At 47.3% G+C, this 25,684-nt stretch overlaps 9 protein-coding genes across 9 annotated transcripts; 3 read left to right on the forward strand and 6 right to left on the reverse strand.

Annotated features, from left to right (window-relative positions):
* Positions 1–86: 86 nt before the first annotated feature.
* Positions 87–1,329, reverse strand: F4812DRAFT_458845 (uncharacterized protein; the record flags this gene model as incomplete). Its single annotated transcript, XM_047937427.1, has 2 exons — positions 87–1,128; positions 1,310–1,329. 2 exons carry the CDS (start codon positions 1,327–1,329, stop codon positions 87–89), a joined length of 1,062 nt encoding a protein of 353 aa, XP_047790722.1.
* A 353-nt stretch (positions 1,330–1,682) lies between these two features.
* On the forward strand, positions 1,683–2,664 carry F4812DRAFT_426670 (TOM7 family-domain-containing protein). Its single transcript, XM_047934039.1, has 4 exons — positions 1,683–1,945; positions 2,011–2,039; positions 2,124–2,160; positions 2,233–2,664. Exons 1-4 carry the CDS (start codon positions 1,872–1,874, stop codon positions 2,252–2,254), a joined length of 162 nt encoding a protein of 53 aa, XP_047790723.1. The 5' UTR covers positions 1,683–1,871; the 3' UTR covers positions 2,255–2,664.
* A 17-nt stretch (positions 2,665–2,681) lies between these two features.
* On the reverse strand, positions 2,682–4,201 carry F4812DRAFT_426674 (UPF0220-domain-containing protein). Its single transcript, XM_047934040.1, has 2 exons — positions 3,789–4,201; positions 2,682–3,610 (listed from the first exon to the last, which is right to left on the reverse strand). The coding sequence occupies exons 1-2, from the start codon at positions 3,885–3,887 to the stop codon at positions 3,188–3,190; spliced, it is 522 nt and encodes a 173-aa protein (XP_047790724.1). The 5' UTR covers positions 3,888–4,201; the 3' UTR covers positions 2,682–3,187.
* A 567-nt stretch (positions 4,202–4,768) lies between these two features.
* On the reverse strand, positions 4,769–7,211 carry F4812DRAFT_367129 (cell wall assembly and cell proliferation coordinating protein). The gene is made up of 4 exons (XM_047931889.1): positions 7,064–7,211; positions 6,952–7,004; positions 5,229–6,892; positions 4,769–5,074 (listed from the first exon to the last, which is right to left on the reverse strand). Exons 2-3 carry the CDS (start codon positions 6,968–6,970, stop codon positions 5,373–5,375), a joined length of 1,539 nt encoding a protein of 512 aa, XP_047790725.1. The 5' UTR covers positions 6,971–7,004; positions 7,064–7,211; the 3' UTR covers positions 4,769–5,074; positions 5,229–5,372.
* Positions 7,212–10,450: 3,239 nt separating this feature from the next.
* Positions 10,451–14,461, reverse strand: F4812DRAFT_426679 (Sec8 exocyst complex component-specific domain-containing protein). Its single transcript, XM_047934041.1, has 2 exons — positions 11,566–14,461; positions 10,451–11,499 (listed from the first exon to the last, which is right to left on the reverse strand). Exons 1-2 carry the CDS (start codon positions 14,136–14,138, stop codon positions 10,836–10,838), a joined length of 3,237 nt encoding a protein of 1,078 aa, XP_047790726.1. The 5' UTR covers positions 14,139–14,461; the 3' UTR covers positions 10,451–10,835.
* A 526-nt stretch (positions 14,462–14,987) lies between these two features.
* F4812DRAFT_367221 (bifunctional 6-phosphofructo-2-kinase/fructose-2,6-bisphosphate 2-phosphatase) lies at positions 14,988–17,177 on the reverse strand. The gene is made up of 5 exons (XM_047931890.1): positions 16,861–17,177; positions 16,773–16,808; positions 16,458–16,725; positions 16,319–16,399; positions 14,988–16,268 (listed from the first exon to the last, which is right to left on the reverse strand). Exons 1-5 carry the CDS (start codon positions 17,082–17,084, stop codon positions 15,237–15,239), a joined length of 1,641 nt encoding a protein of 546 aa, XP_047790727.1. The 5' UTR covers positions 17,085–17,177; the 3' UTR covers positions 14,988–15,236.
* Positions 17,178–18,663: 1,486 nt separating this feature from the next.
* F4812DRAFT_450984 (eukaryotic porin-domain-containing protein) lies at positions 18,664–19,881 on the forward strand (the record flags this gene model as incomplete). The annotated part of the gene is made up of 3 exons (XM_047936152.1): positions 18,664–18,990; positions 19,072–19,710; positions 19,774–19,881. The coding sequence occupies 3 exons, from the start codon at positions 18,664–18,666 to the stop codon at positions 19,879–19,881; spliced, it is 1,074 nt and encodes a 357-aa protein (XP_047790728.1).
* A 2,466-nt stretch (positions 19,882–22,347) lies between these two features.
* F4812DRAFT_471003 (uncharacterized protein) lies at positions 22,348–23,596 on the reverse strand (the record flags this gene model as incomplete). The annotated part of the gene is made up of 4 exons (XM_047939044.1): positions 23,249–23,596; positions 22,634–23,176; positions 22,488–22,538; positions 22,348–22,395 (listed from the first exon to the last, which is right to left on the reverse strand). The coding sequence occupies exons 1-4, from the start codon at positions 23,516–23,518 to the stop codon at positions 22,348–22,350; spliced, it is 912 nt and encodes a 303-aa protein (XP_047790729.1). The 5' UTR covers positions 23,519–23,596.
* An 817-nt stretch (positions 23,597–24,413) lies between these two features.
* F4812DRAFT_426686 (signal peptidase 22 kDa subunit) lies at positions 24,414–25,588 on the forward strand. Its single transcript, XM_047934042.1, has 3 exons — positions 24,414–24,759; positions 24,844–25,134; positions 25,239–25,588. Exons 1-3 carry the CDS (start codon positions 24,617–24,619, stop codon positions 25,504–25,506), a joined length of 702 nt encoding a protein of 233 aa, XP_047790730.1. The 5' UTR covers positions 24,414–24,616; the 3' UTR covers positions 25,507–25,588.
* Positions 25,589–25,684: the final 96 nt, after the last annotated feature.

Raw genomic sequence — 25,684 nt, forward strand, 5'->3', positions numbered from 1 at the left:
TTATGCGCAATATTTCGGTAAACGACCATGAAATCAGGCCCTTAGCTTGTACTTGGGCTGGTCTAAGAGGACATGATTCCTGTCCTTCATCGGCCATAACCCGGATTTTGACCTTCAGGTGGAATGTATCCAGGGGCAGGAGCGAACCCGGGAGGCGGAGGTGGTATGTTACCAGGGGGAGGGCCAAAACCCGGAGGGGGCATCCGGAACCCTCCAGGATGGAAGTCTGCCGGACTGCCGTACCCAGCTTGCGAGGGCGGAGGGCGCGCTGGCAGGCCTGACGGAGCAGGCGGTAAAACATTTGGCCTTCCGGCTCCCGGTGGCAGAGGCGCGCCATTAACAGCAAACGGCGGAGGAGGCCCACGATGAGCGGGAGGGGTAAAGCCAACCGGCGGCCTCGGCGGGGGGACGCCAGCGGCTAGGGAAGGGTCAAATCCGCTAGGAGCCATGGCTGGTGGAGGAGCAACTGCAGCAGGCGGGGGAGCTGGAATAGGGTTCTGAAGGAGCGCGGGCGGCATGGGTTGGCTTTCGATGGTGACGTTGTGCTTCTTCGCTTGGGCGGCAAGCATTCTCTCGGCTTCATCTCCGTGGCGTTCGCCTTTACCATCCTTCTTGTACGCGTACTGCACACTGATATCCTTGTTCATCAGGAATTGACCGTTCATGTTGTTAATAGCGTCGTCGCTGGCCTCGAAACTGCTATAACTAACAAAACCGTATCCTTTGCTTAAGCCATTGTCGTCGCGAGCAACCTTAGGCGGGGCGATGAGGGTGCCGAATCTGCCGAAGGTATCGTAGAGAATCTTTTCGTCGACCATGGGGTCGAGATTGCCGATGAAGAGCTCGGCACCGATTTCGAGGGGCTTCTGCTTGTCTGCGGATGCCTTGTTAACGCGTAATAGCTTGCCGTACAGGCGAATGCCGTTCATGATTTTGGCAGCGTAATCGGCGTCGACTTCGCCATTAAACTCAACAAAGCCGAAGCCTTGATGCGACTGGGTGACGCGGTCTTTGGGGAGATGTACGTTGACTACAGGGCCGGCTTGGACCATCAGCTCCCATATCAGAGCATCGGTAGCGCGTTCGTCGATATTACCCACATAGACGGTGGCTTCTTTGTCTTGCTCCCTGTTGTTATGATAGTTAGTATAAGTTATATACAATCATATGCAATCATATACAATCTATAATCTAATGTTGTATCGGTATCTTAAAATGTAAAATGTAAAATGTAAAATGTAAAATGTAAAATGTAAAATGTAAAATGTAAAATGTAAAATGTAAAATGTGAGAGACGTGAGAGACGTACCAATGCTTCGCCCCCGACATATTGATGCGACGCTTTTCGGTAAGCTTCTTCTATGTTGGATTCTCGGTATGTCACGTTGGGGTTAATTTAAGTATGAGTTGTAAAGATGAGAAAAAAAAAGAATGTCGCGATTCGTACTCTGTACCTATCTATACCATGTATTTGCATGCAAGTCGCGAGTTGTTGTGGAGTCCTTTATCACACATCGAAGCTTCCAAAACTTCATTAAAACTTTCCCAGGCGTCCCAGGTTGTCTAAATGTAGGGATAAGCTCCAGCCATCTGTGGCTTTCAACTGTGCTGTGTTGGCTCTTATTGGCCGCGACCTTAATTTTATACCCACTCACCAACTTAAACCAATTACGTCGAGCTTTTGTTTCTTTTGTCCCGCCAGCCCGCCCGGTTTTATCATTATCAGCGGCTTATCAGATTGAATTTTGAGCTCAAATATTCGTCAACCAAATACGATATCTTCAATAAACACATTTATCAAGTGGTCTACTATTCCCTGTCCTCAAATAACAGAAAGACCCTCAATATCGAATCGAATCGCATTGCCCAGCATGTTCGCCCTCTCAGAAGAATCCAAGGAGCGCATTGGAAAGATTATCGAAATCGGAAGAGTCGCAATGCATTAGTATGCGCTATCCCTCCCATATACGATTATTCGAACATTGTCCACGATGCTAACGTATTAAACAGTGGTTACCTGCCTCTGATAATTTACCTAGGTACGCCTTGATCGGTCTCCGGAACACTATGACGAATTCTTCGCACAAAAGACGATATGACATCTAACCGCACAACTATAACAGGCTACACACGCAGCGACCCCCGACCTTCCATCATCAAGTAAGCTTCTATCCTCCACCCTTGATTCATAAAGTCTCTAGGGGGGAAAATGTTACTAATTATCCATGGCAGGCTTTTGTCTCCCCTCTCTTAGTACGGCCCGGCCATGCGTAGGCTACTAGAATCCGTGTATTACTATACTGCGACAGAGCTAAGCTCCCCCTACGGTTTCGATCTCGATGAAGTCCGCAGAGATATTCCGGGGCATTATGTATATGGTGCGAGGGGATGGCGTTCATGAGAAAACAAAAAAGAAAGAAAGAAAGACCATGATATGCACATATATCCGTCTATGCGATGCTGCTTAGAGGTTGGCAGCTATGTAAAGTATAATGAATAAAGAAAACTCTCACACCCACCCGAAGCAACCATGTATTATCCCTAGGCTCTGAAGTCTTACCTACGATCAAGTGAGTGATCTATTTGCTCGGAAGTACGTAGTCTATGATTAGGACCTAAAAAACAGGCGTTGTGACTACCTAGGTAGCTAGTATCTACCTGGCCTACGAACCATCAGTATGTAATTAATCAGATGATAGTGATGATGTCTTTCCTGCTATAGCCACGGTAAAGGACCTAACACAATAGCCCCCCTCCTCCTGACTACGTTGCGATCCCGAATGGAAGCAGGAGAGTCGGCAAATACATATATCAAACGGTAAAACTAGGTAGGTAGGCACAGAAATCTTAAGTAATATTCGAAAGTGTATGAAGCCGAGACCATAGAAAAAAACAAAAACAAAAACAAAGCTTAACCCTGGATTACTACACGCCTAGTTTCGCCTCGCCTGGACCCAGTCCCCGCGCCATAATGCTGCGTGCGTCTCTGCTGTATTGTACAATAGGTAATAGATCAATCTCCCCAGCGTCCAGGCCAGTCCAAGTTCTGCCCACCTGCCTGCCTGTCTGCCTGTCCGCTCTTCGCAACTCTCCTCCTAACACCTCCAACTTCAGTTATCTTCCTCGCTCCACCAAGTCCGTCTACCCGTCCACCCGTCGTATCGATCGGTCCCCCATCTCCCCCTCATCACAGCGACAAATTATAACTATACTCGTCCTCCATATTCTGGCTAACCCACAAGACGACGGAGCTGAGCATGACGAGGGCGTTGGCGACGACGTTCTCGACGCCCATGCCGAGCATGGGCCACCCGACGCCGGGCACGACGTACTTGAGGACGAAGACGGCGACACCGCCGGCCATGCCGCCCGCGAGCGCCGCGAACCCGAGGAACAGCACGACGCGCGCCTTCCACGCGACCCCCGACCCGCTGTACGAGAACGAGTCCGCCGACAGCCGCGCCTTCTCCACCGAGTTGATGATCAGCATCCCCAGCGAGCTGAAGATGAGCGGCAGCCAGTCCACGAACGTCACGTGCACGTACGACCCGTTCAGCGGCGACGCCGACCACACCGCCGCGTCCATCAGGATGTAGAACGCGAGCGAGAACTAGCGTTGCGTCGCGGAACGAGCGCGCGTTAGCAAAGGAGCAATTTGGTAAGGAAAGTAGGTAGTAAGCAGTAGCAGTAGTAGTCTAAAGGAGAACAACCTAGGGGCGGTGATGGTGGTGGTGTGTGTATGGAGAGGGGGGGAGAGAGAAAGAGAGAGAGAATCTAAGAAAACGTACCAGCGCACCCGCCGTGTACACGCCCGCGCTGCGCGCCCAGGCGCTGTTAAGCCAAGCTGGCCGGCGGAACTTGAAGAGGCGGTCTTCCTCCATGTCCATATTCGCTCGGGGAAGCTCTAGCTTTACCCGCCTAAGGTATCGAAAGGAAAAGAACAAAAAGAGCAATTAAAACAAAGACCTGTCGAAGGTCGGGAGGTATATCGATCGATGGGGTTTATGTGGGAGCAAGGGTTCGGTCGTCGGTTTGAAGGGTTGGGGTTTTTCGCAAGAAAGTCGGACGAGCTTGAGGAAAGCTTAGGGGATAGATAGATTGATAGATGGATGGATGGATGGATGGATTGACCGATGAGGCTGATGACGACTGGTCGGGTCTTGGCATTGATCAGGTTGCAGCATGCTCCTTGGCACGTGACACATCCCTTTTCAAGGTTCAATGTTACGCCGTACCACGACGTCCGTACCAAGGGATATTGAGACCCCGCTCCAGGCCTGAACGTGATCTCCTCGGCTGTTGGTTCGTAACATCATAACACGATTTACTGGGATCGTTAGATGCTGGTATAGTACCTATGTACCTACCTACCTCTAACACATACACATCCATGGACTGGACTTAAGGTAAAATAAAGACAACATTCTTACAAATTCATAACTTCACTCTCATACAACTCATACAAGCACTGGTAATGACCTACCTAGGTAGTTAGTAACTAACAAGTACCCAAGTTGTAGGACCTTAGGTAAATATCCAGTCATCACCAGCACTTTTACAATTCAAAAAGAACATTCGAAGCCTCATTTTCAATCATTTTTAAATTAAAAGCTCAAAAAGAAGCTCCACGGTACCTGCTGTCTGTTCCTATGCCTTTTCGTCGAGCGTCTTCTGTCTTTCTCTCTCCGAATTAGGCGCCAACTTCCCTTATACATAGTTTGTGTGCTATAGTTCATATTTGACTTCCTGAAACGTTGACACGAGTACGATGTGCTTTACCACCCAACGCCTGGGAGACTCGACGTTAGAGTCTTCCTGAACGCCTCCTCCTCTTACTACTTCTTATTCATTGTCGGTAGCTCGAATCTCTCCATCGCAGCCTCTACACATACTTAAACCCCCATTTGAAAATGCTACTGCATCAACAAAATGCGGCCCTACCCCTCAGAGGTTTGCTAACCAACTATACAAACATCTGGCCGCTTCGCCATCTCCATCTTCATTAACGAAACCCAGATGCAGCCGCTTAGCCTCGCCCTTGACCGTAAGTCCTTAGGCGAGTGAATGACCAGAACTGAATAAAAGTGGACGAATGGTATTAGTACAAGAATATAAAATCTTTATGTGCCGTCGAGGATCGTGACCGAGTCCTTTGAAAGGATTTTCAAATCCCGCTTCATCAGTGGGCCCAGCTTCGGTGGAATATTGATCAGAAAGACTGTGCGTACAGCTGTAAGACACGAGCCCCTCTGCCGAAATTATTGGCAATGCCGACCTGCACCGGTTTCGACCCTTGAACGCCTCCCTTTTGCTGTCTATTAAGTAGTCGTCGTATTACAATGCATATCGTTGTCGGTCGTAGAACTTTCATATCAGATCTCAATGGTCTTCATCCCTTCTTCCAGATCCTCGCTTTCGGTGCTATTGGCTTTCGTGGAGTCTGGTGGTGTCACATCCTTTCCTTTGGCCTCTGCTACTGACGGGAACTTAGGTGTCTCACCGCTAGGACGAGGGGTCTCGACCTCCACAAGCTTGGGCTGGGAAGTACCGTTAGTGCTGGGCTTAGATGCTGAGCCAGCTGCTTCCTCTGCAACTCGTGCAAGAGGACTCGACTTCCCAAAGCCCGGACGGTTGGGACTAACCAGAGGCGACGGGCTGCTTAGACGTTGCATGGTACGACCACGTGGCTCCCCATCTGCCGGATTTATATAAGGTGAGCCTCCGGGAGAGGTAGGAACGCCTAGCATCTGTGATCTGCGCTTGGCAGCGGCTTTGGCGCCGCGGCCGTGCTTCTGATCCATCCTCCACCTCAGGATGTCGAAGTAAGACGGCTCAACACGAGTCGACTTAAACTCGCGAAGTTTGAGCTCTTGAGTATCCTCGTCTACAAACCATTTTCCACTGTTAAGATCGTCTGCCACCACAGACAGGAAGGCTGCCCAGGATCTTGCCACGACATACTTCGTATCGTAATCTCGGCCGAAGAGGATAATTTGGCCCCAAATACCATTTGGACCAGGTGCAAGATCGACAGCAAGGTTGTTTCCACCCCAATCTCGCACAAGAGGAATCCAAGCGGGGTGTGCATACGCTCGCTGAACCGCTCCCGGAGGAACACAATCCTGACGAGACTGAAGATCTTGTCTCCAGGACTCTTTCTGCGACCCATGGGAACTGGGAGAGCCGGGAGCGGACTTGGATGAGGATGCCTGGCTGCTGCCACCGAATGCCTTTGAAGGAGCTGCAGGTTTCGAAACCGCAGTATCGAGAAGATACTGTTGATTAACCCTTCGCCACTGGTCCCATTCTTGAACGATCTCTTCGCAGTCAAGAAGCATAGAGCCGAAAATGATTCCAGTCGGATTACCCCCCCGTTCCTGCCCATCGTGAACCGCTAAGGAGTCTCTAACGTCCTGAGGTAGCGAACAGTCCAATTGATGTTCCAATTCGTTCAGATCGTTGGTTGTGCATCCTTCACATAGCTGATCATATAGCTCTGGGTAGTTCTCTTCGGCCCAGGTATCGATCCGTCGCCAGGAATGAGCCGCCGGAGGTGCCGGAGGCGCACCATTGGCAAACGATTGCATCGGAATTTCACCAGGGCTACTGACAGTTTCAAATCCATCATCCTTGCTATTTTGACGGGCGTTAAGAGATCGTAATCCAGGAGAGTATGGGCCGTTAGTATTGGGAGAGAGAGGTGACGCCACCGGGATACCAACGCCTGAGTATGTTGTACCATCCGCGCCACTAGTTAGTCGGCCAAATTCGTCGACGTATGGGGATGTAATATCAGCGCGAGATTCCGAAGCAGTAGCTACCGATGTAAGAGTATCTTGTCTGTTAAGAGGCACATGGCGACCGGTTCGATAGGGAGAATCAAATGATGAGTCTAAGAAAAGAAAGGTAAGCAAGCTTGTGATAGCGAATGATTTCCAGTTGATTACTCACGTCGATCATAACTGGTCATTGTATGCCAGAACGAGCGAAAAGCTCCTCCGAGCCTGAATACTCATAGTTAGCAAGCGGAAGGGCAAGCAAGTATTAAAAGGTGGAAGCCAACTTACGACATCTTGAATGTTTTTTTGGGCTGGCAATTCCCTAGAAGATCAAAAACTGTATGTCCTAGGGGTATTGCACCAGAGCGGCGATGCTCGACAGAGCAAAGCGATCTTGTACAAAACTATTTTTAAAGTATGCGACGGAAGGAATCGAAAATGCTATTCTATGACCGAAGATGAAAGATCGACAACGGTCAAGGGAAATTTGTAACTAGAGATGCAATCGTTGTAGGGCTGATTAATGATAGAACAGTACCCCCAAATTGAATGGACGCTGGTGTAATGGAGGTGCGCGCGTGAATGTTGTAGTATATCATATAGTTAGCGGAGGGAATGATAGTTATCTCTTTTTCCCCTTTACCACAAAAAGGAGGTAGACGAGACTGGACTGGTCAGGATCCTATGTGGAGAACGGGCGGGTACTGGTTCTTTTTTTTATTTTTTTTTATCGAAGCATCAATATCTTTGTCATTTCAGATCCCAACTTTTCCCTTGTCCCTTTTTAAAATTATCGATTCGCTAAAACGGAACGAAGCGAAAGTTAAAGTAAAATAAAGTAAAAAGTGAATGTGAATGCCGAATTCGAGATTGATAACGACGCGAATCTTGATGCAGCTTTGCTCGATATCTGGGTACTAATAAGTTGCTGCTGTTGTTGACTTGAAATATTTCGTCGAATCCTGAATCACTTTAAACTCTTTTTAGACTTAGGAGGTGGATCTAGAAGGAGTGTGGATTTTTTTTATTTTTTTTTTCTCTCTTTGGCGCGTCCTGCGTTTTGTGACTTTGAGACTTGACAGGTTTTGCAGAAGTACCGCAGATACCGACGTGGTTTTTCAGAAAGGAAAAAAAACGAACGAAATTATCTTGTAGATGAATGGATGGACAAGGAGATGATTTTGTTGTTTTTACCCCCTTCGAATGTTTGCGACGCTACGTAGAACCGGGGGATGGAGGTTGGAACTTGGAAGGGGGCTCGTCCAATGTTGAATTTCACGGGGATTGATGGTCAGTGGGTGACGCGCCGATTCAAAGGGGGGGGAATAGGGACGGTTTATGCTGCAGTGGCTTGGGTTAGGTGCTTAACATAGTACTTCGGTACCTAAGTATCCTTTTCATTTCTTACTGTACCTTAGGCGAAGAAATGAGCAAAACAGAAGGAAAACTGCGGTGTAAAGCACAGTGCGTGATGAAGCAAAAAGGAGTACACATTTAACCATATACGGTTTAGTTCTACAATCCTGAATTTTACGTTATGTACTTCGTACTACTACCTAGGTCGGGTTAGGTTAGTAGGTATGTACAATACGGGTCGGTACGGAAGGTACAAATTAATGTAGGTAGTATTAAATTAACTTCCCCCTCCCCATTGAGCCTACCTAATAACACTACCTAACTGTGCCTACCGTGCTTATTATCTAGGAGAAGCAGGTCAATTCACTCTGTCTTAATCCTGCTGTCCCGTTTTCCCATCCTATATTCTATTTTATATAAATAAAATGTGTTATGTTATTAGGTATATGTGACATTATCATGCCTGCATGCTGGCAGCTGAGGTCCCGGTAGATATAAATAACACCAGGCGGAAGGACAAGGAAGACAATTGAGGAGACATGGGATCTAACTAAACAACCCTTTTTAGCCATTAATACCTAATAGGTAAGGTCATGGGGAATAGGCCCATAGGGAGTGAGGCTCTTGTCGCTTGAAATTTCTAGATGTTACCTTAGGTACCTAGGTACCTAACCTAACCTCAGGAGGTTTTTCAAAAGGCAAGGTAGGTACATAATATACACTGACTAAAACCATATGCACTTACTATGTAAGGTAAAAGGTAAAGCATGTTGATGCTGCTGTGGGCCTTGGACGTTGTTCTAGACTATGGGGCCTCATTTCATTCATGTTAACCCGTACTGCCTTAAGTTTCACCATTTCACCACCGGGATGAAATAGAACTTTGGGGTTGGAAGTTTGAAGGAAAACCTGGTGAAGCATAAGATAATATAACTAAGATAATATAAGATAACTAATAATCAAGCGGCCTAGCAAGTTCGTTCGGGGTTTAGCTACCTTGCAGGTAATCGATTTCGAAATATTAAATACCCATGTCATAGGTAATACACTACACTACATTATATGTTAGGTATGCCGGTATCCACTGAATACTATGTATATTAGGCAATATTCATTATTTAAATTATCCGTTTAATAAAATCCACTTAACTATAAACTGTAGTATTTCATCTTTACTCTCGTTAACCTCCTTTTCCGTTATACCTCTACCTCTAACATTAGTATAATTCCTCGCTTATTTGACGTTGGATCTGACGACATTAATGACATAAATACATTTCTTAAGTGGCAACGTTGCGCCGACTTGTCACTTTTTTTTTGTGATTGGAGGTCGAGGGATTCTTATTCCCCTTCTCGTTCCCCCCTTTTTCTCTTAGCCAATCGATCGCAATTGTTTCGCGTCAGGGTCCCGTCAAACGCCACACTGAGGAAACGTCCAAGGGGAGAAGGTCCCTCCCGTATGTGCATGTGCTAGCCGACGCGTTATGATCGAAAGAAGGAAAGAAAAAAAATATACACCTTGTGCTGAGGTTAGGTATGCATCTCCGAACGAGCAATTGTACTTATGTATCATAGATTCCGATACGGTCTCCCATCTTCACCGTCACCGCCGCTAGGTAACGTAAATATAGCCCGCAAGCGCCGTTGCGAATCCGTGTTGGAGCGTTTCCCCAACAGGTAGTCCAAAAAAGGTCAAGAACCTGTCAAAATAATCCATTCCGCTCTTTTAGTTTATCTAGCCGCTGGCTTAGAGTTGGTTAAATAGGGTTAGATACATAAGGTAGGTAAGCTTAGGTATCTTCCCGTTTCCCGTTTCAAGATAAATAATAAATAAGGTCAGTCGGTCAGCTTTGGATGATAAGGTACCTGGTTACATATGAGGTACGCATGACCTCTATGGCATTGTGGCTCAAAACAAAAATAAATCATCTACGCTTCAATGCAGATACGCGCCCGCCACATCGGGGGAAGTGCCAAGGAACTATATTGGGGGTTCTTCGAAACCTGCACCTCTCGGCGAGGAGTCAACGGGTGTTTGGCCGCAGCCATAGAAGGAATATCTATCAAGGAGATGCGACAAGCAGTGCAAGCAGTTCACTTCATCCTTTCGTGTGTGTGTGTGTGTTTTCTCCTTCTTCGTATAGAAAATGTTCCCGTTTATGTGACACCAGTAAACCTCGTTCGATATCCCACCGCCACCCAACATATCTAAGGAATGGTGTACATACGTAGTCGAATTGAGATGTCTAAGCCACCGGTTATCTTTTAAAAAGTAGGAGTCCCTCCCTTTCCACCCGATGGTAAGCTATCAGCTTACTCAACAGTTGGTTATATATATATATATACTACTTAGGTAGGTATGAACAAAGCCAGGCTTATTACGTGGCTAGAAAACAAGCTTTGCTTCTCTCCCTTGCCTACAGTTTTCGTTTACAGTTCTTGTGTAATATTGCTATCTTCGAAACTGTCTGCATCCTTCATCAGGGAGAAGGTACCGACCTAATGCGCCAAGCCTTTGGACAATTCAGGCCAGGTAATCTTATACACAAACCGTAAATAATTCCCGCCGCAAAAATAAGAAATCCGTGCATATCATAGTATGCTATAAATCGTAATTCCAGAGAAAAAAAAAAAAAAAAAAAAAACCTCCGGTTTGCAACGTGCCGCTCCTCGTCGTGCTGCAAAAAGATGTCAAACGTCTTAACTCTGCCACATGAACTCGCTCAGAGCTAATACTTTCTCGCCCATTTTCCTCTTGGCAGCCGCAGCAACACCCCTTTCTGGATCGGCAAGCTGCTCGCTGTAGCATAATTCAAGAAGAGCCTTAAACTCATCGTAAGTGAACCTCTCTGCTTCCGGTACGGGAGGTCCACCATTTGTTTCGAGGTCCTTGTTGCGCTTGGCCTTTTCGACAATCTGGTCCGGGCCATCCTGGAATAGGCTATAGTAGTTTGCCGCCCGCGAGAGATCCACGCCGGCCTCGATGTTCTTAAGGTTCTGTTGGAGAACAAGGATATTCAACTGCATTCGCTCGCACCCGCGCAAGTTCATCGGTTGCGTGGCCAGGGCGTTAGATACTAAGTATGTGTTGATAAGCAGGCCCAGGCCTGTCCGCACAAAGGCTGTCTCCTTATCGCGGAGGTAGCGTACGATAGTCTCATCGTACGCGACGAGTTCAGAATTCAACGATATAACCGGTGGGTCAGGTTCCTTGATTTCTTGCTCGCCTAGCACATACGGGGCTGTTTCGGGAGATAGTGCTACCTTAAGGGATTGAATAATACGACATCGGATTTCCATATGTAGAGTGAGCAGCACTGTACCAGCGAAGTCCTCATAGGAGGATACTATACTATCAAATGACCTATAAAATATCGAGTTAGTTAGTCACAGTAAAGAACACCAAGGGGGGGAGGCTTCGAAGACTTACTGGACAGTTTCCTGTGTCATTGGTAGGTATACAGGACCCTGATCCTCGCCATTAGCCTTACTAGGATCATTCAAGAGAGTCCATCGCCGGTTTTGGTTCTTTGGTAAGGTAGGCTGAGATGAATCTGTATCGAATCGGGTAATGTGCCGCAGGCCAACAATTCTAACCGAAAGCCACTTCATGCTAGTATATAGAAGGCATAGGGACGAGATAACATCGCGGTCTTGTATAATATCGCTTGGTTCAAGGGATCGCTGACTGGCGTGCTTAATAAGTAGTTCAACTTCTTTTTCTATCAACGCGTGGTCAAGACTATCCGAAGCCCAGAGCTTTTTGGCTGTCTCCTGTATCTCTCCGTTCCCAGTAGCGATTTCCGCAGAATATCGCAACGGCTGTGGGATTGTGGCGACTTCCTGCGCTTTAGCGACTAGTGATTTGAACCACGCGAAACATCTTTCATAATATCTCGCCATTTGGAAGATAATTAAGGAGCTAAGCGCCTGGTCATGCGGGATTGTTCCAAGCATGCGACAAAAGGCTGTAATAACAGCAAAAAATGCCGTTGTTACCTTAAATACCGGACGACGCGCCACCAGGCCCCAGGTTGGGTCCTGCTGGAACGAATCGACTTCTCCAAACACTGTGTCGCTCAGTTTGCTGAGAGTTTCATCTAACTGTGGCTGGAAAACATTAACCAGGAAATTATCAAGGAAGGATGTCAACGTGCTTGCAGCCAAGTCCGAACCTGGAGGGACGATGGCTTTCAAGCGTTGTAGGAATATTAGAGTTGGCGGTAAAAGAAGGCTCATGTTGAATACACTCGGTTCTACCAGCGACTTGTAAGAACCAGGTGAATTTCTGTTATCGAAAGCTCCAGCATATGCACTCCTCCTCGACTCTCTTCCAGCTGCTGATTTCTTATCCACAGCCTGTTTCTTTTGGGAAGCGGATGTGAGACCAGGAACAGCAGCTCGTATTATCCCATCCAAGGCCTCATATTCAGCTGTCATTTCGACAGATTTCGGATCCGCCTCAGAGAATTTGAATAAATGCTCCCTGGATGTGTCCTTATTACCATTAAGCATCATGCCTTGTCTAGCGTAAGTATTAAATTGATAAACGTCTGCGTCCGTGGTGACATAATTGTGCAAAAGGGAGCGTATCTCGTTTTGATATAGATTCCACAGTTCCTTGAAGCTCCCAAGGAGAGAGCTATTATTACCAGCACCTTCCCGTCGAATGAGCGCCTTGATAGCTTCGTGGAAAACTCTATGTCCCTCGGCAATAGCCTCAAATTTACCGTACAATGTCCATAATAAGTCATATATGACATCGGCACGCATTCGAGTCTCCCGGCTACCATATATGTGTAGACCCTTTGCGTTACCTGAGCCACCCCTTAGGGAGCTGGGGTGCCTCTGGTCTACTTCATTGATTGTCTCGTTCACGATGGTAAATAACTCAACAGGGAGCCGTTGTTTCAGGGTGTCAACCACACTTTCCAACCGGCCAAGCTTATTGAGTGACTCGACGACAAGACTGATATAATAAAAGGTATCTGCTTCGGGATTCTTCGCAGGGTCTTCGGTGACTGGGCTTCCAAGATCCATCGAATCTAGGATCAGATGAAACGGAGTAAGAATGCCTGGGTCGGTATAGTTCGCATTGGAAGCGCCCTGGTTCTTGGCTAGATTCTGCCATCGTTCCTGGCAGTAGGGCGACTTCAGATACAAGTGCTCATGTAGCTCCTCGACTAAGATATCCATCAGAGCGGTTTCTTGGTTAGCGAGGTAGCTTCTTAGGTCACTTAAAGCTCCAATATCGTCAAGCTCCGGCTTCCGCAGCTTTCGAAGCGCGTTTTGTAGGACCTCGACAGCTGTTAAGAAACGCTTCTCGGATATTCTAGCTTCCAACTGGTCCGGTATTGTGCGCAGGTCCTCCAGTTCGTTTAATGTCTGTAAGACATCGTCATACATCTGTGACGTTTTATATAGCTTTTTGAGTTCTGGGTCTGTCGCGCAGAGACTCGTTCTAGACGCTGCCAGGGATTCTTTCAGGGCGCGCACACGTTTTTGTGAGGTTTGTATGCTTCCCTGGATCTTATGAAAGGTACCAATAGAACTATTGAATCCTTGGTGGTGTTCATGTACAATATTCTTGAGGGAGTCCTGTAAGTACTGGTGCGTCTTCTTGAAACTTCTATATTCGTGTGCTCGACCGACGGAACTATTATCCAGTAACTGAAGTGCTAGCGAGACAGGTATGCAGTCATCCTGGACCATTGCAGGCCATTCGGACTTTATGAGCTCGAGGACCTGGCCTATCTGCCGCTCGGCGTTTGATTCGTTAGTACGGTGCAGTCTGGAACCCGAGGTGCTATAACCAGGGCTCCGGCTGGATTCAAGCGGTGTTCTTCGGGGATTTAATTGCTGAGGAGGAGTGCCATAACGATCGCTCGTATAGCCATCGCCAAAGGGATCATATTCTTCGTCTTGCCTCGCAGCGGAAGCGGAAGCGGAACCGTTGCCGTTGTCGTTGCCTTTGCGGTATGACGCGCCGTACCGGTTGGACATGGTTGTAGCGGTTGTAGCTATACATTCGGTGGAAAAGGGACTGGAGGGGTGGCTGTTGGTTAGAAGTTACGGCGCCAGGCCTTGTAGCATGCTAGCAGACGACTTCGTGGCTTCGTATATTCCGTGTACACCGTGAATTTAGCCTCGTGTCAGTCATTTAAGCTGATCGGCCAGCCATTGTTGCAATAAGTAATAAGTTCCTAGGAAAAACTAAAGTCGAGAGTTGCCGCCAATATGGAAGGATGCGAGGGTAGGTACCTAGGTTAGGTATAAATTATAGGTAATATTAGCAGGTTCAAGTATGCGACACGAAAGCTGCTAAGGTTCTGTTTTAAGGTTTGTCTTGAGTCTTGACCCTGGCTAGCGGGGCTAGCGTTAGGATGTAACACTGGCCTATGCGCCCTGGCAGCCTGGGAGCCGCACCGCACCGCGCTTGTCTTGTACTTGCTGGCCCACTTCCAATCCCCACTCATCTTTTTTAGCTTACAATTCAACACTGGCAAGCCGGGCAAGTTGCAACACCAGAATAAAAGGAGGAAGCCTTACTATATATAGGGGTATATATATAAGTGCATATACGCCATCAAGAGAAATTCGTTAAAATTTAAACTATATAGAAAGGGAAGAAACGCTAAAAAGGATCTTGCTAAGAAATGGTGTGAAGTTGTCGGGGATATAAAATGGAATATCCTCAATTAAAGAGGTTTGGAAAAGGGGCACTCTTTTCGACATGTTTTCTGTAAAACTTGTCATTTTACCACGATATATTTCATGGCTACTTGACTAACATTTATTTAACGCTGGAGAACTAATGCCCATAATCCTGTCTTTCCTGAGTTTATTACCGACGCGAGCCGGCGGCCTTTTCCTTCTCCTTGGGGAGTACCAATAGTTTTGTCCTTGCTACCTTGCCTGCTTCGGTCTCGTAAAGCCGTCACGACGTAACAACCCTTGCTCCAGGAATCATGTACTCATCATCCCTTAACGAATGCGATTCCTATCATCGCCCCATCTAGAGTAATACTTCAGCAGCTGAATGCATTGTTATGAAGTGCCTAGCGTTTCTATATGAGTATCTATGCTAAGTTTCAATACGATCTAATCCTCGTCTGTAATCTTATCTCTCACGGCTTCAGCCGCCGTATTAACCACTCTTTCGGGCGGCTTTTCGGCAGCAATAGGTGGTACCGCTGGCGCCGAGAGGCCACCACCTGGAAGTGGTGCCGGAGTAGCGACCTCGCTGTCCGGCACGGGAATACGTATGTCCTCAGGTGAACCGGGGACAGTCGAGGGATCGAGCCCTGGAATATGAATGCGCTTAGCATCGTTCTGGTATGCGCCTGGAATAACCTCAATGATTTCATTTCGTGGAAACTTGAGATTAGGAATGTCCATGGTACTGCAATGCATAAGATACGCATAAAGAACCCGTAGCACGCTCTCATGAGCAATGATCAGTAGGTCGTTCTGCTCACGTTCAAGCTCTAGAATGATTGGTTCGAGCCGTACAGCAAGGTCGTGATAGGATTCAGCACGCGGATAACGGTGGTGATAAGGATCAAGCTCGTGTTTTTCTACTTCTTCGGGGTAGAGACGACGAATGGCCCGTTCGCTTAGCCTTTCGCAAACACCTGGATTGATTTGGGCCATTTGGCTTCGTTGGCGAACCTTGTATCCTAACTCCTTAAACACACCCGCCGTTTGCATAGTCCGCATACGTGTTGAACACCATACTGTTAGCGGGCGTAGTGGCACATCAGACCCTCCTTCTGCAATCCGTGCAGCTCGTTCTTGCTCACGATGCTTAATCACAGTCTCTGTCATTACTCTGGCATATTTCTCTCCCTCTTCGGACAGGGGCGGATCCGCTTTATAACTTTCTTCTTCCGTTGCAGTACCGGGTCGAACGAAGAAGGTTGCTCGAGACTTGATATGGGTGTTGGTCAGGTAGAAGACGATGCGGTGTGAGAGATAATTGAAGGATACATTGTTGTAGAAGAATTTCTGGCCGGCATTAATCATCTTGATGTAGTTAAGTTCTGGTTCGTTCATAGTTTCAAATGTTGGTATCTTAGTTTCCATGCGTGTGAGATATAGTTTAGCAGCCTCATCAGGATCCATGTCGGCAAACTGTAGATATTAGTCGTGGTTGAATAAAGAGGAAAATCTATGTGACGTACATCAGGGGATCCAATCTTAACGTTACGTGCGTTCTCTCGAAGGAGGTTTTCATCGTCAACGTAGGATTCTAAGAAAAGAGTCTGGAACGTCGTTAACACTAACCCTTGCCCAGGGATACTCGTATAGATAAAGTCTTACCTGAACGTCGTGTTTAGCGAACTCTTTGGCTAGCGAGCGACGACCACTTGCCGTAGGATTCACTGCATCATATATTGCTACTTGGCCGTTTTCGTGGTTGAGCCAACCGTAAATGTCTTCACGGCATTTCTTAAGGATTTTCTGGCGCAGGACAACTGAAGAGGGCGAGGCGTTAGGATAGAAATAGTCCTCGGGTACATGACCACCCTGGCCAACAGTAGCTCGACGGTAGTCGCCAAGGTGGAAAATTCGCGTCTTTACACCCAACCTAAAACATATGAGACCAGACTCGTTGTACCGGAGCAACTAGCATACCATTGTAAATATCTTGCCAAAGAGACAGCAATATGGCTATAAGAACGTTAGCGCTCGCGCAACGTACGCAAATAGAGCTGAAACTTACGTCTTTCCTCGCGCAGGAAGTCCTACCATCACAATGGCGATGCGGCCAGAGTGGAAAAGTCTTCCTGACATCGTGCTATACAGCTGGGCTGGTGCCCTATTGCCGTCTTCCGGAACATCGTGGATGCCATCGATGAAGGTGCTGCTTTTACGTCGGTACCTCGGGGCATTGGCGGCGATATCCGCAGTACTGTTACAATTAGTATCGGCCTTTTTTTGGGGCATCGGAATTATGCCAATGTAAATATCGCGCTTTATATTCCTTAAAAAGGTCTAAGGAAACGGAATAAATATGAGGATGGGGGCCTCAGATATATAAATTGGAAAACTTAAAAGGACCAAGTCCTCTCGGACTCGAAGAGTTCTCTTCTAAAACGATGCTTTTGGTAATGATATTTAAGGGACTGGGTAAATGCAGAGGGTATACGCCCACACCCACGAAAATAGCAAAGTAGCTACCTATCCGTCCCGTTGCCCTGCAAGAATAATAACACAAGGACTCCGTCACATCGTAGGTGCGCTCAAGTGCCAAGTCGCTGAGCAGGTATATATTGTACTTACAGTAAGGTGTCCATGACGAGAACAGGTTGGTTTGACAGTGGTGTTTGACTGTCTTAGTTATTAGGTGCCACGGCAACGATTGCACTAGCTCTCGAATATATATTCCCTTTGCCTTCAAAGGGATAAGGGTAGAACGGTAGAACGGTAGAAAGGTAGAATGCACCCTGTTGGCTATGCTAATTGGTAGTTGAAAATAATCTCAAACTTGATGTTTTCTCTAACTATAGTCAGAGTGTGTAAAGCCTCAACTAGGTAAAGAATTACCAGCTCGAGGGATTGAGATGAAGATTAGAATAGTTTAAACCCTATTTTCCATAGGAAGGACGCATCCACAAGCAGAAGCTAGGGGTAGAAGGGGTAGACTGGGACCTTCTTGTCCGCAAATATAGATGTAGATTCGATGTAGATATGTAGATTCGCGGTAAGAATTGACCTGGCGAAAGTTGAGATACGCGCATGAGATACTTGCACACTGTACCGATCGCGAAACAAGCTTTCAGGATATCGAGCGTGTTGATCCTTCACAAGCAGAAGAAAGCGGATCGTTCATGCACATGTGCACATGCGGGTTTTCGAAACTCTTTCAAGATGGCCCAGGTTGTCAGGACTCAGGGCTCAGGACTCAGGACGCATGGATCTGAATTAAGGCGGCTGAGACCGTGAAATTTACGTAAGGACGGGGAGATACGGGTGACGCAACTTTTCTTTTCAAGTTAGGTTAGGTACCTAGGTATGTACGGATTACACAGGGCAGGGCTGTAACAGGTTGTAGGTAAGTACGTCACAGAGATACGTACCCTTAGGTGATGTAGGTAAATATAGGTACCTAGGTACTTACTTTTGCACCTAGCATATTGGAAAGAACCTATTGCATGCCCTTAGGTAAAGGTTTTTTAGAGCGGCACAAGGATTATTCCGTTGATGAAAATGGACATTTCACCTACCAGGATCTTGACCTTGCAGCCGTCTGCCCCAAGAATCTTTTTTTTTTTTTTTTCCTCTTTGACACCTCTGCAAGCTAATCAAAAACCGACAACTCAAACCCCCCAATTGTCGGCAGCTCGCAGACTCGGGAATCTGGGTAAACTGTCCTTCAAGAATTATTTGTACTTCCGGTCCGAATATTTACCATAAAAATTGAACCTTTGGAGCTATTTTCTAAATTGCGCTCCGCCGCGTCTTCTGTCATCATTTCTTATTTAAAGACGCCAGTCAACTTGCCCTGATACCTCTACTTCCCACAATGGCCTTCAGCCTCGAGTCGCAGCCGTCTGGGCACTCGCCCTTAGGCTTCCTAACCGCCAACCCGTTAGTCAATGCAGTTTCCGATGCATACAAATCTTTCTCCGAGCGACGAGCCAAGCTTGGCCTATCCAACCCTGGTTCTGTCGAGACTATCGCAAAGGAGGTTCAGCGCGAGGTTTCTCTCACCAACTACATGCATACAGGTTTAAGAGCAGACCTTACAAAGGCCGTCAGTTTCTCGCCGCTTTTCCAAGTCTCGCATCAGTTTGCCATGGGCGAGCATCAGAATCCTTATGCCTTTGCGGGACTCTTTGGCACGAACAAGGTCAGTTGACCCCTCCATTATCCCCCTCCCCCCCTACAGAAATCAAGTTATTAACATATAATTTAATCTACTCTGTTGTAGGTGTTCCTTCAAGGGAACATGGATAACAATGGTATACTATCTACGCGATTCAACTACCGCTGGAATTCTTCGCTTGTCACCAAGACGCAATTTTCCATAGGCGCACAGGATATGGCCTCAATTGAGCATGAATATACTGGCAGCGATTTCACCTCCTCCATTAAGATGCTGAATCCCTCTTATCTCGAGGGTGGGTTAACCGGTATTTATATCCTGAACCATCTTCAGTCGATTACCCGCAAGCTTGCCTTGGGTGTCGAAGTCGTATGGCAACGCGCTGCCTTAAATCAACCCCCCGAGTCTCCCATGTCGTATTACGCAAAGTATAAGTCCGACGATTGGATTGCGACAGCTCAGTTCCATGCGCAAGGCGGACTCAACACGACCTACTGGCGAAGGTTGTCGGACAAGGTTCAAGCCGGTGTCGACATGACTCTCCAGATAGTCCCCGGCCCTGGAGGTCTGATGGGCGGTGGCCTGCAGAAGGAGGGACTCACGTCTGTTGGTGTCAAATATGACTTCCGAATGTCAACGTTCCGAGCGCAGGTCGATTCCAAGGGAAAACTGGCCTGTATACTAGAGAAGCGTGTAGCACCACCTGTCACGATGTCCTTCTGCGCTGATGTCGACCATTTTACTGTGAGTCTATTTCAAACTCTTTGCACGTGCAATGTTCTCTCTAACTAGTTCCTCTTTTTTTAGCAATCCGCCAAGGTCGGCCTTGGTATTAGCATCGAAGCCGGTGGCGAGGAACTGCAGGAGCAACAAGAAGCTCTTGGTGCTCAGGCGTCTCCTAACATCCCCTTTTAAGTCCCCATCTCTGCCATATTTGGACGACTTTCCCCGTATAGAAGCTCCCCTCTCCCGCCTTCGCGCCCTTAATACACGATCTCGGTAATCCAGCACCAGAACTCAAGCTATAATTGCAGGACTGGTGCGCTAGAGACCCCGTGCAGTTCCGCCGTTCTTCTTGACTGCTTTAACAAGCATTTTATGCTCCTATATGAGGCATAGCTGTCGCCGGGTAGGTTGGATTCTGCATGAAAAAAAATCATCATTATAGACTCTTTTCGCACGTACTGGTTCTAGGTTATTATTTGAGAAGTCCCAGTATCGAGCTCATACGAGGTTGAGTTCTATCTCATTCCAAGGACGATAATTGAGAACCCGCGAAAAAAAACATGTACAATTAGGAATGGAACGACCGCTAGAGGGGTTATGAGGGCTGCATGGTTACGTTTACACGCGATGGTTGTGGTGGGCCACGGCATAGTTGATGACATTCCGAGACGCCCCAAAAGAGACGCTTGTAATCATACTTGGGTGCTGTATATAGCCACCCATTTTGTGTATAAAATCATGATCGCTTGCGACATCTTGGTGCGTTGTATATTTGCAAGGGAAATCGTTGAGCTGAATGAGGTGAGTAGCAATGCGTGGATATTTTTAGATGTATACCTGGGTACCTAAGCACGCAATACAGGAGGTATCTCATAGAAGTCGAGGGTGTATTGTGTATTATTCAAGGAGATTATAAAGTATAAGAACGAGGCAAGTATTTTGGGTTATCCATATATCCCTTTTCTTCGCTCGATATCATATTAGGTCAAATAGGATTGTACCTAATAAAAAGGGGTAACGATCAAGCTAAAAATGGCACATGGAGTGAGAACTAGAAGCAAGCTGAGCCATACAGCAAAATGGGCTAGCCAGCTCAATCTGTGAAGGGTTTAAAATAACCCGCAAGTGTGAATCCGGAATGGAATGAACTTGAAGACTGTTGATGTGTCAAGCATCAGATGCATTCTATCTGTGGGAATTCGGCTCTATTGATCATCTATGGCCATGACTCCGTCGGCTTATTTCCACTCTCAAGTGGATCGATAATCGCACTCGCGAGCGACATCTGCTCAGGAGTCCAAAATAGCCCTAACGAATAACGGAGATCCAAAGGTGAGGCTGTACGCTGAGAAACATACCCTGAGAATCAAAAACCTTCGCTCCGTCCGAAATAAGCAAGGCATTTATTTAGGCCAGAAGCTTCTTGACCTGTTGCCGTGTAAGGCTGCGTCCAGCGGCTATTGGAACTCTACTCTTCTCTCGTTCCTCCACCACTGGCCCGGTTACTTGATACTCTGGACTTTTTGGCGGCGTCTGAGGCGTTGTATTTCATCCTCAATACAATACCAATCGTTGCCATCTCTTTCCACGGTAGCGGACTACTGGATTCGCAAACGAAATTCATAGGAATGTTGCATATTGTTGTAGGTTCTTCGTGTCCAGATGATGGATAAATTACGGGAAGATTCAAAATTGAGATTACAATCTCGATACGTAAGGTACCTGCTATAGGTACCTACCTAATGTCGGGTAGTATTGGAGGAGGAGTCAGTTAAGTGCATGTATACATGTAGTCGGTTCCGCTCACGTGCCGAATGAAGCAGGTACCTTACCACGGTCCGGTCCGTACCTACCTAGTCCCGCAGTCCTCCGGTCTCCACACCGTTCCGGTAGTAGTCGTTCGGTAGAATGTACAAAACAGCTTTGACAAGGACTACCCAATCAACATATAATTCTTTATGTTGCCGTAATTCCAGTTCAAAACATCGCATTGCCTATGCCGGAGCTGAAGTCTGGTGGAGTGTTGTCGCCGGGGGAGGGGAGGGGGTTGGTTACCTAAGTACCTTGCATCGAACGCGTCGCTCTGGGAAGAATCAACTATAATAACTATCATAATAGTCTCCAACGACATCCCCGAGAACAAGGGAAAGAACAATGCCGGTGTTAGCATTACAATTCCATCGGGCAGGATAGAATGAACCCGAGCCAATTGCATATCCGGAGGCTGAGAAGTTCCAAAAGCCGCACGAGGGATTGACGGGGGCGTAAAGCGATGGATCCTTTGCAAGCAGGGCTATCAGCGAACCCGAATATTGTCTCTTTATTTTTTGAACCTTTATTTTGTTATGAACGCTAAACAGTAGCTTGATAATGCTCCTGGTCTCATTTAGAAACTCAAATTTGCCGCTGACCTAGCTCTGTCAGAAGTACAGTATGTGGAATAAGTCGATATACCAGGGGTCTGCTAGCTATTATATATAGGTACAAATGGCGGTCAACTCCCTATTCAAAGGTCAAAGGGCCAGACGTTACTAGATCAACAATATATAATATATACTATACACCACCCTGATATTTACTCTGTATATAACATCAACCAAGGGTATCAACCTCATCTGACAAGTCTCCCCGGTCGTATGGTTCCCGGCCACTTCATCATAAATCATCTAGACCCATAAACTTAAATTCCCAAAAGGAGCACCACTAATAAAAATCTAAAGTTAGTATGGTCTGAGGGAGCCAGCCGCTTTTGCTAGTAGCAACGTCGAAATCGCGGAAAGGGGAAATTTACGTACGATGAAACATATCCCACCCATCCCTAGATCAGCAAGGAAGACTATGGCCGGCTATATGGATGTCAGAAAATGGCATTAGATATCGAATTGAGTTTCGAGAGAGGGATATGTATATTGGAGATTTAGGGCAGTAAAATGCAACTTACTTCTCTTCTATACGGGCCCTCGCTATATAGGGGTACGCAGACATACGCCGTTAAGCCCACGATGAACGCAATGGCAGCATATACAAAAAGCATGATGGGCGCTTGCCACGTGAACACCATATTCCACCGTATGCGGATCTCGACATCTTCATCGACAGCATCCATATCGGGGAAATACGATGTTCTGCTCCTTGGCAGCTGCTTTCTCCCTTCCTCCAAGTCACGATCTACCCATCCCCCCGAGCTGCTGGAGATGCTGGAGATGCTGGAGATGCTACCTGGGGTGTGCACGAGCGCGTTCTCCGATTGTAGTGAGCCGCTGTTCCTAACAACGTGGCAGATTATCGAGAGGTCGCGCTCGAAGACAAACGGCCGCGTCTTGTAGGCAAGTGAGGCGAAAACGAAAGACTCCGATCCCGAGAGCAAGATTGCGAAAAAGGACAGAACCAGCGAGCTATGCCATGCCGCGGGGACTATCCAGTGTTCACCCTGGCGAGCCTCCCAAGAGCAGCATCCTACAACAGCTGCAGAGAGCAGCGTAGCCTTGTATCAGTTTGTATATTGTACCAAAATAAGGAGGTAGGTATTAGTGAATAGGAAAAAAGGAGAGCTTACAGCCATCAGAACTGAATAGAGTTCGTTTTGTTTGCGATCTTTCCAGCTTGACAGCAACTCGGCAACCTCAGCATCATTATTCCTGATCCTTGCACTGTCCGCTATGGTAAGGATTGGTTGGAGCGTATTCAGACGAAAGGACCGATAGTAGGGAAGAGTAACAATATTCATGGCGGTGCGTCCCAATAAGGAGGCTACGTGAGAGAGGATGGATCGTAACCGCATTGTGAGTGTAATATTGTGCCTTTCGTTCGACATCTTATAAGTCATTCCTCCAATGCGGATAGGACTATGCTTTTAGAAATTGTGATTCTAAATCGATTTATAAACCTCGAAGATGGACGTTTAGGTATTCGGAGTAAAGATGAGCATTAACATATGACGAAGTTCAAGTTGCCATTGATTACATTTGAAAGCAGAATGTTGTAGGTATTTTAAACCTTTTCTAATTATGACTCTAAAGCTACCTATTTATAAGAAGTCCTACAGCAAGACGATAATCTGACTTCACAACAACGAGGACTCCAAATATCCTATCATCAGCCGTGAAATGTAACAGAGTTAAGTACGGTGTATAACAACCAAGTAGCATATCCCATTGATGGTCCAGACAATAATATGAATCCACTGGACTTCGCTACGCCTCAGTGAAGTCTCCACCTCTGCGCCTACTATCCCATACTCTCTTTCAAGGGTGAGCTCTAGACCACAACAGAAGCAGGCATACCTTCAAAGTAAGCCGCTTCTATCTGCGAATATTCTCCTCACTACAAGTCCGCCTTGCTGCAACTATTAATCTATTCGCACATTTCTGCATTAGGTTCGTTTCACCACCTTAGAGGGGGTTTTGCTTGCTAGCAGCTCAGAACCCTCGATCTCGGAGCTTCTCAACTTGTGAGAAATTTCTGTTGCAATATATTGTATATTGCCGAGTATATAGAAATGTCTTTGGCTAACTTATACATGAGAACGAATAATTCAAATAGGGGAGAGCATGACACACAATGAAATCGAGATGCCAAGAAGTGACACACAGGCTAGGCTGTTCTGGTGGAGTACCTTATGGAGTCTGGAGTCTGGAGTCTAGACTCTGCATAACTGATAAGATGCCGATACCGATACCGATAAGCAATTATCGATAATAGACCTTTAAAGCTCATAGAACGTGCTGACGTGCAATACGTGGCCTCACATCTTGTACCTATTAGATCCCGTCTTGTCTCACATCTATAGATCTTATAGATGTGAGCAACGATAAGGACCGGCGACTGACAACCGACAAACCGCGAGTCGGTCAAATATTCTTACTATTCATCCTCAATTCTTATTCCCTCCCCTCCTCCTCTCCCCCCCATCGTCCCCGTCATCATGTACAACTCCATAACCCGAATACAAAATGTATTCGGCTTCTTCACCACCGTCGCATTCGTCGTCACCGCCCTAATCGCCGCCTCCGACTTCGCCGCGCCCCGGACCCCGAGCGCGACGATAAAACCTACCAACGTCCAGGTGTAAGCGGGCCGAATACTTGCTCCTTTTACTCCACCCCCATCGCTCCCAACTCTAGCTAACAGGAACCAAAATAAATCCAATAGGGTTAAAGGCCGACCGCACTACTACAGCACCAAGAAGGAAGAATACGCCATCATCAGGTTCTCGCTAAACGCCGACTTCTCGTCCCTGTTCACCTGGAACACCAAGCAGCTGTTCGTGTACGTAACGGCCGAGTGGCCCGATGTGGGTAGCGCCGCGAACCAGACCAACAAGGCCGTCATCTGGGACTCCATCATCACGAGCCCGAGCGCCGACCACCTGAGCAACCTGGGACCCGCGGCGCTCAAGAAGCTGCGCAAGAGCGCCGCGGGCAAGACGATAGATCCGAGCCGGTACGATCCCCCTCTTCTCTTCCCTTACTCCCCCCTCCCCCAGCAAAACCGCAAATGTCAACTAACAGCTCCCCCCCTTTTTTTCCCCGGGGAAACCTTTCCAGAGGCAAGCTCTCCCTCAAGAACCAGAAGCCCAAGTACCAGATCACACACCCGTCGGGCCAGATCGCGTCCGCGCCCGACGTCGTCCTGCGCGTGCACTACCACGTCCAGCCCTGGGTCGGCGCGCTCACCTGGAGCCGGCAGGACGCCGACCTCGGCCTCTGGAAGAAGATGGCCGACGGCGTCAGCGCCGCCTTCGCCCTGCCCGCCCTCAAGAAGAAGGACGGCGAGACGACGACCAAGACCAAGGCCAAGGCCCGGCAAATCTGAGTCTGAGTCTGAGTCTGAGTCTGATCTTTTCGCAAGGAAATGGTCTAATGGGTGTTGGAAAGTACGTAACCTAAAATGTACCTAAATTAATGCATGAATGAGGAAAAAAAAGATCTACTTGTTATGTATGATATCCCTGCTGGCGCTCCAATGGACTCGGGATCTTAAGAGCTCCTAC

Source organism: Daldinia caldariorum, assembly GCF_022478825.1.
Source record: "Daldinia caldariorum strain CBS 122874 unplaced genomic scaffold F4812scaffold_7, whole genome shotgun sequence".
Classification (NCBI taxonomy): domain Eukaryota; kingdom Fungi; phylum Ascomycota; class Sordariomycetes; order Xylariales; family Hypoxylaceae; genus Daldinia; species Daldinia caldariorum.

Bases quoted from the DNA above. Each gene is read 5' to 3' on its own strand.
- F4812DRAFT_426679 (XM_047934041.1), bottom strand. From the start codon at position 14,138: ATGTCCAACCGGTACGGCGCGTCATACCGCAAAGGCAACGACAACGGC. The intron at 11,500-11,565 runs GTAAGTCTTCGA...GATATTTTATAG, and splicing joins ATGACACAGGAAACTGTCCA to GTCATTTGATAGTATAGTAT.
- F4812DRAFT_426686 (XM_047934042.1), top strand. From the start codon at position 24,617: ATGTACAACTCCATAACCCGAATACAAAATGTATTCGGCTTCTTCACC. The intron at 24,760-24,843 runs GTAAGCGGGCCG...TAAATCCAATAG, and splicing joins AAACCTACCAACGTCCAGGT to GGTTAAAGGCCGACCGCACT. The intron at 25,135-25,238 runs GTACGATCCCCC...AAACCTTTCCAG, and splicing joins AAGACGATAGATCCGAGCCG to AGGCAAGCTCTCCCTCAAGA.
- F4812DRAFT_367221 (XM_047931890.1), bottom strand. From the start codon at position 17,084: ATGCCCCAAAAAAAGGCCGATACTAATTGTAACAGTACTGCGGATATC. The intron at 16,400-16,457 runs GTAAGACTTTAT...ACGACGTTCCAG, and splicing joins TCGCTAAACACGACGTTCAG to ACTCTTTTCTTAGAATCCTA. The intron at 16,269-16,318 runs GTACGTCACATA...TAATATCTACAG, and splicing joins TTAAGATTGGATCCCCTGAT to TTTGCCGACATGGATCCTGA.
- F4812DRAFT_426670 (XM_047934039.1), top strand. From the start codon at position 1,872: ATGTTCGCCCTCTCAGAAGAATCCAAGGAGCGCATTGGAAAGATTATC. The intron at 2,040-2,123 runs GTACGCCTTGAT...CAACTATAACAG, and splicing joins GCCTCTGATAATTTACCTAG to GCTACACACGCAGCGACCCC. The intron at 2,161-2,232 runs GTAAGCTTCTAT...TATCCATGGCAG, and splicing joins CCCCGACCTTCCATCATCAA to GCTTTTGTCTCCCCTCTCTT.
- F4812DRAFT_426674 (XM_047934040.1), bottom strand. From the start codon at position 3,887: ATGGACATGGAGGAAGACCGCCTCTTCAAGTTCCGCCGGCCAGCTTGG. The intron at 3,611-3,788 runs GTACGTTTTCTT...ACGCAACGCTAG, and splicing joins TGTACACGGCGGGTGCGCTG to TTCTCGCTCGCGTTCTACAT.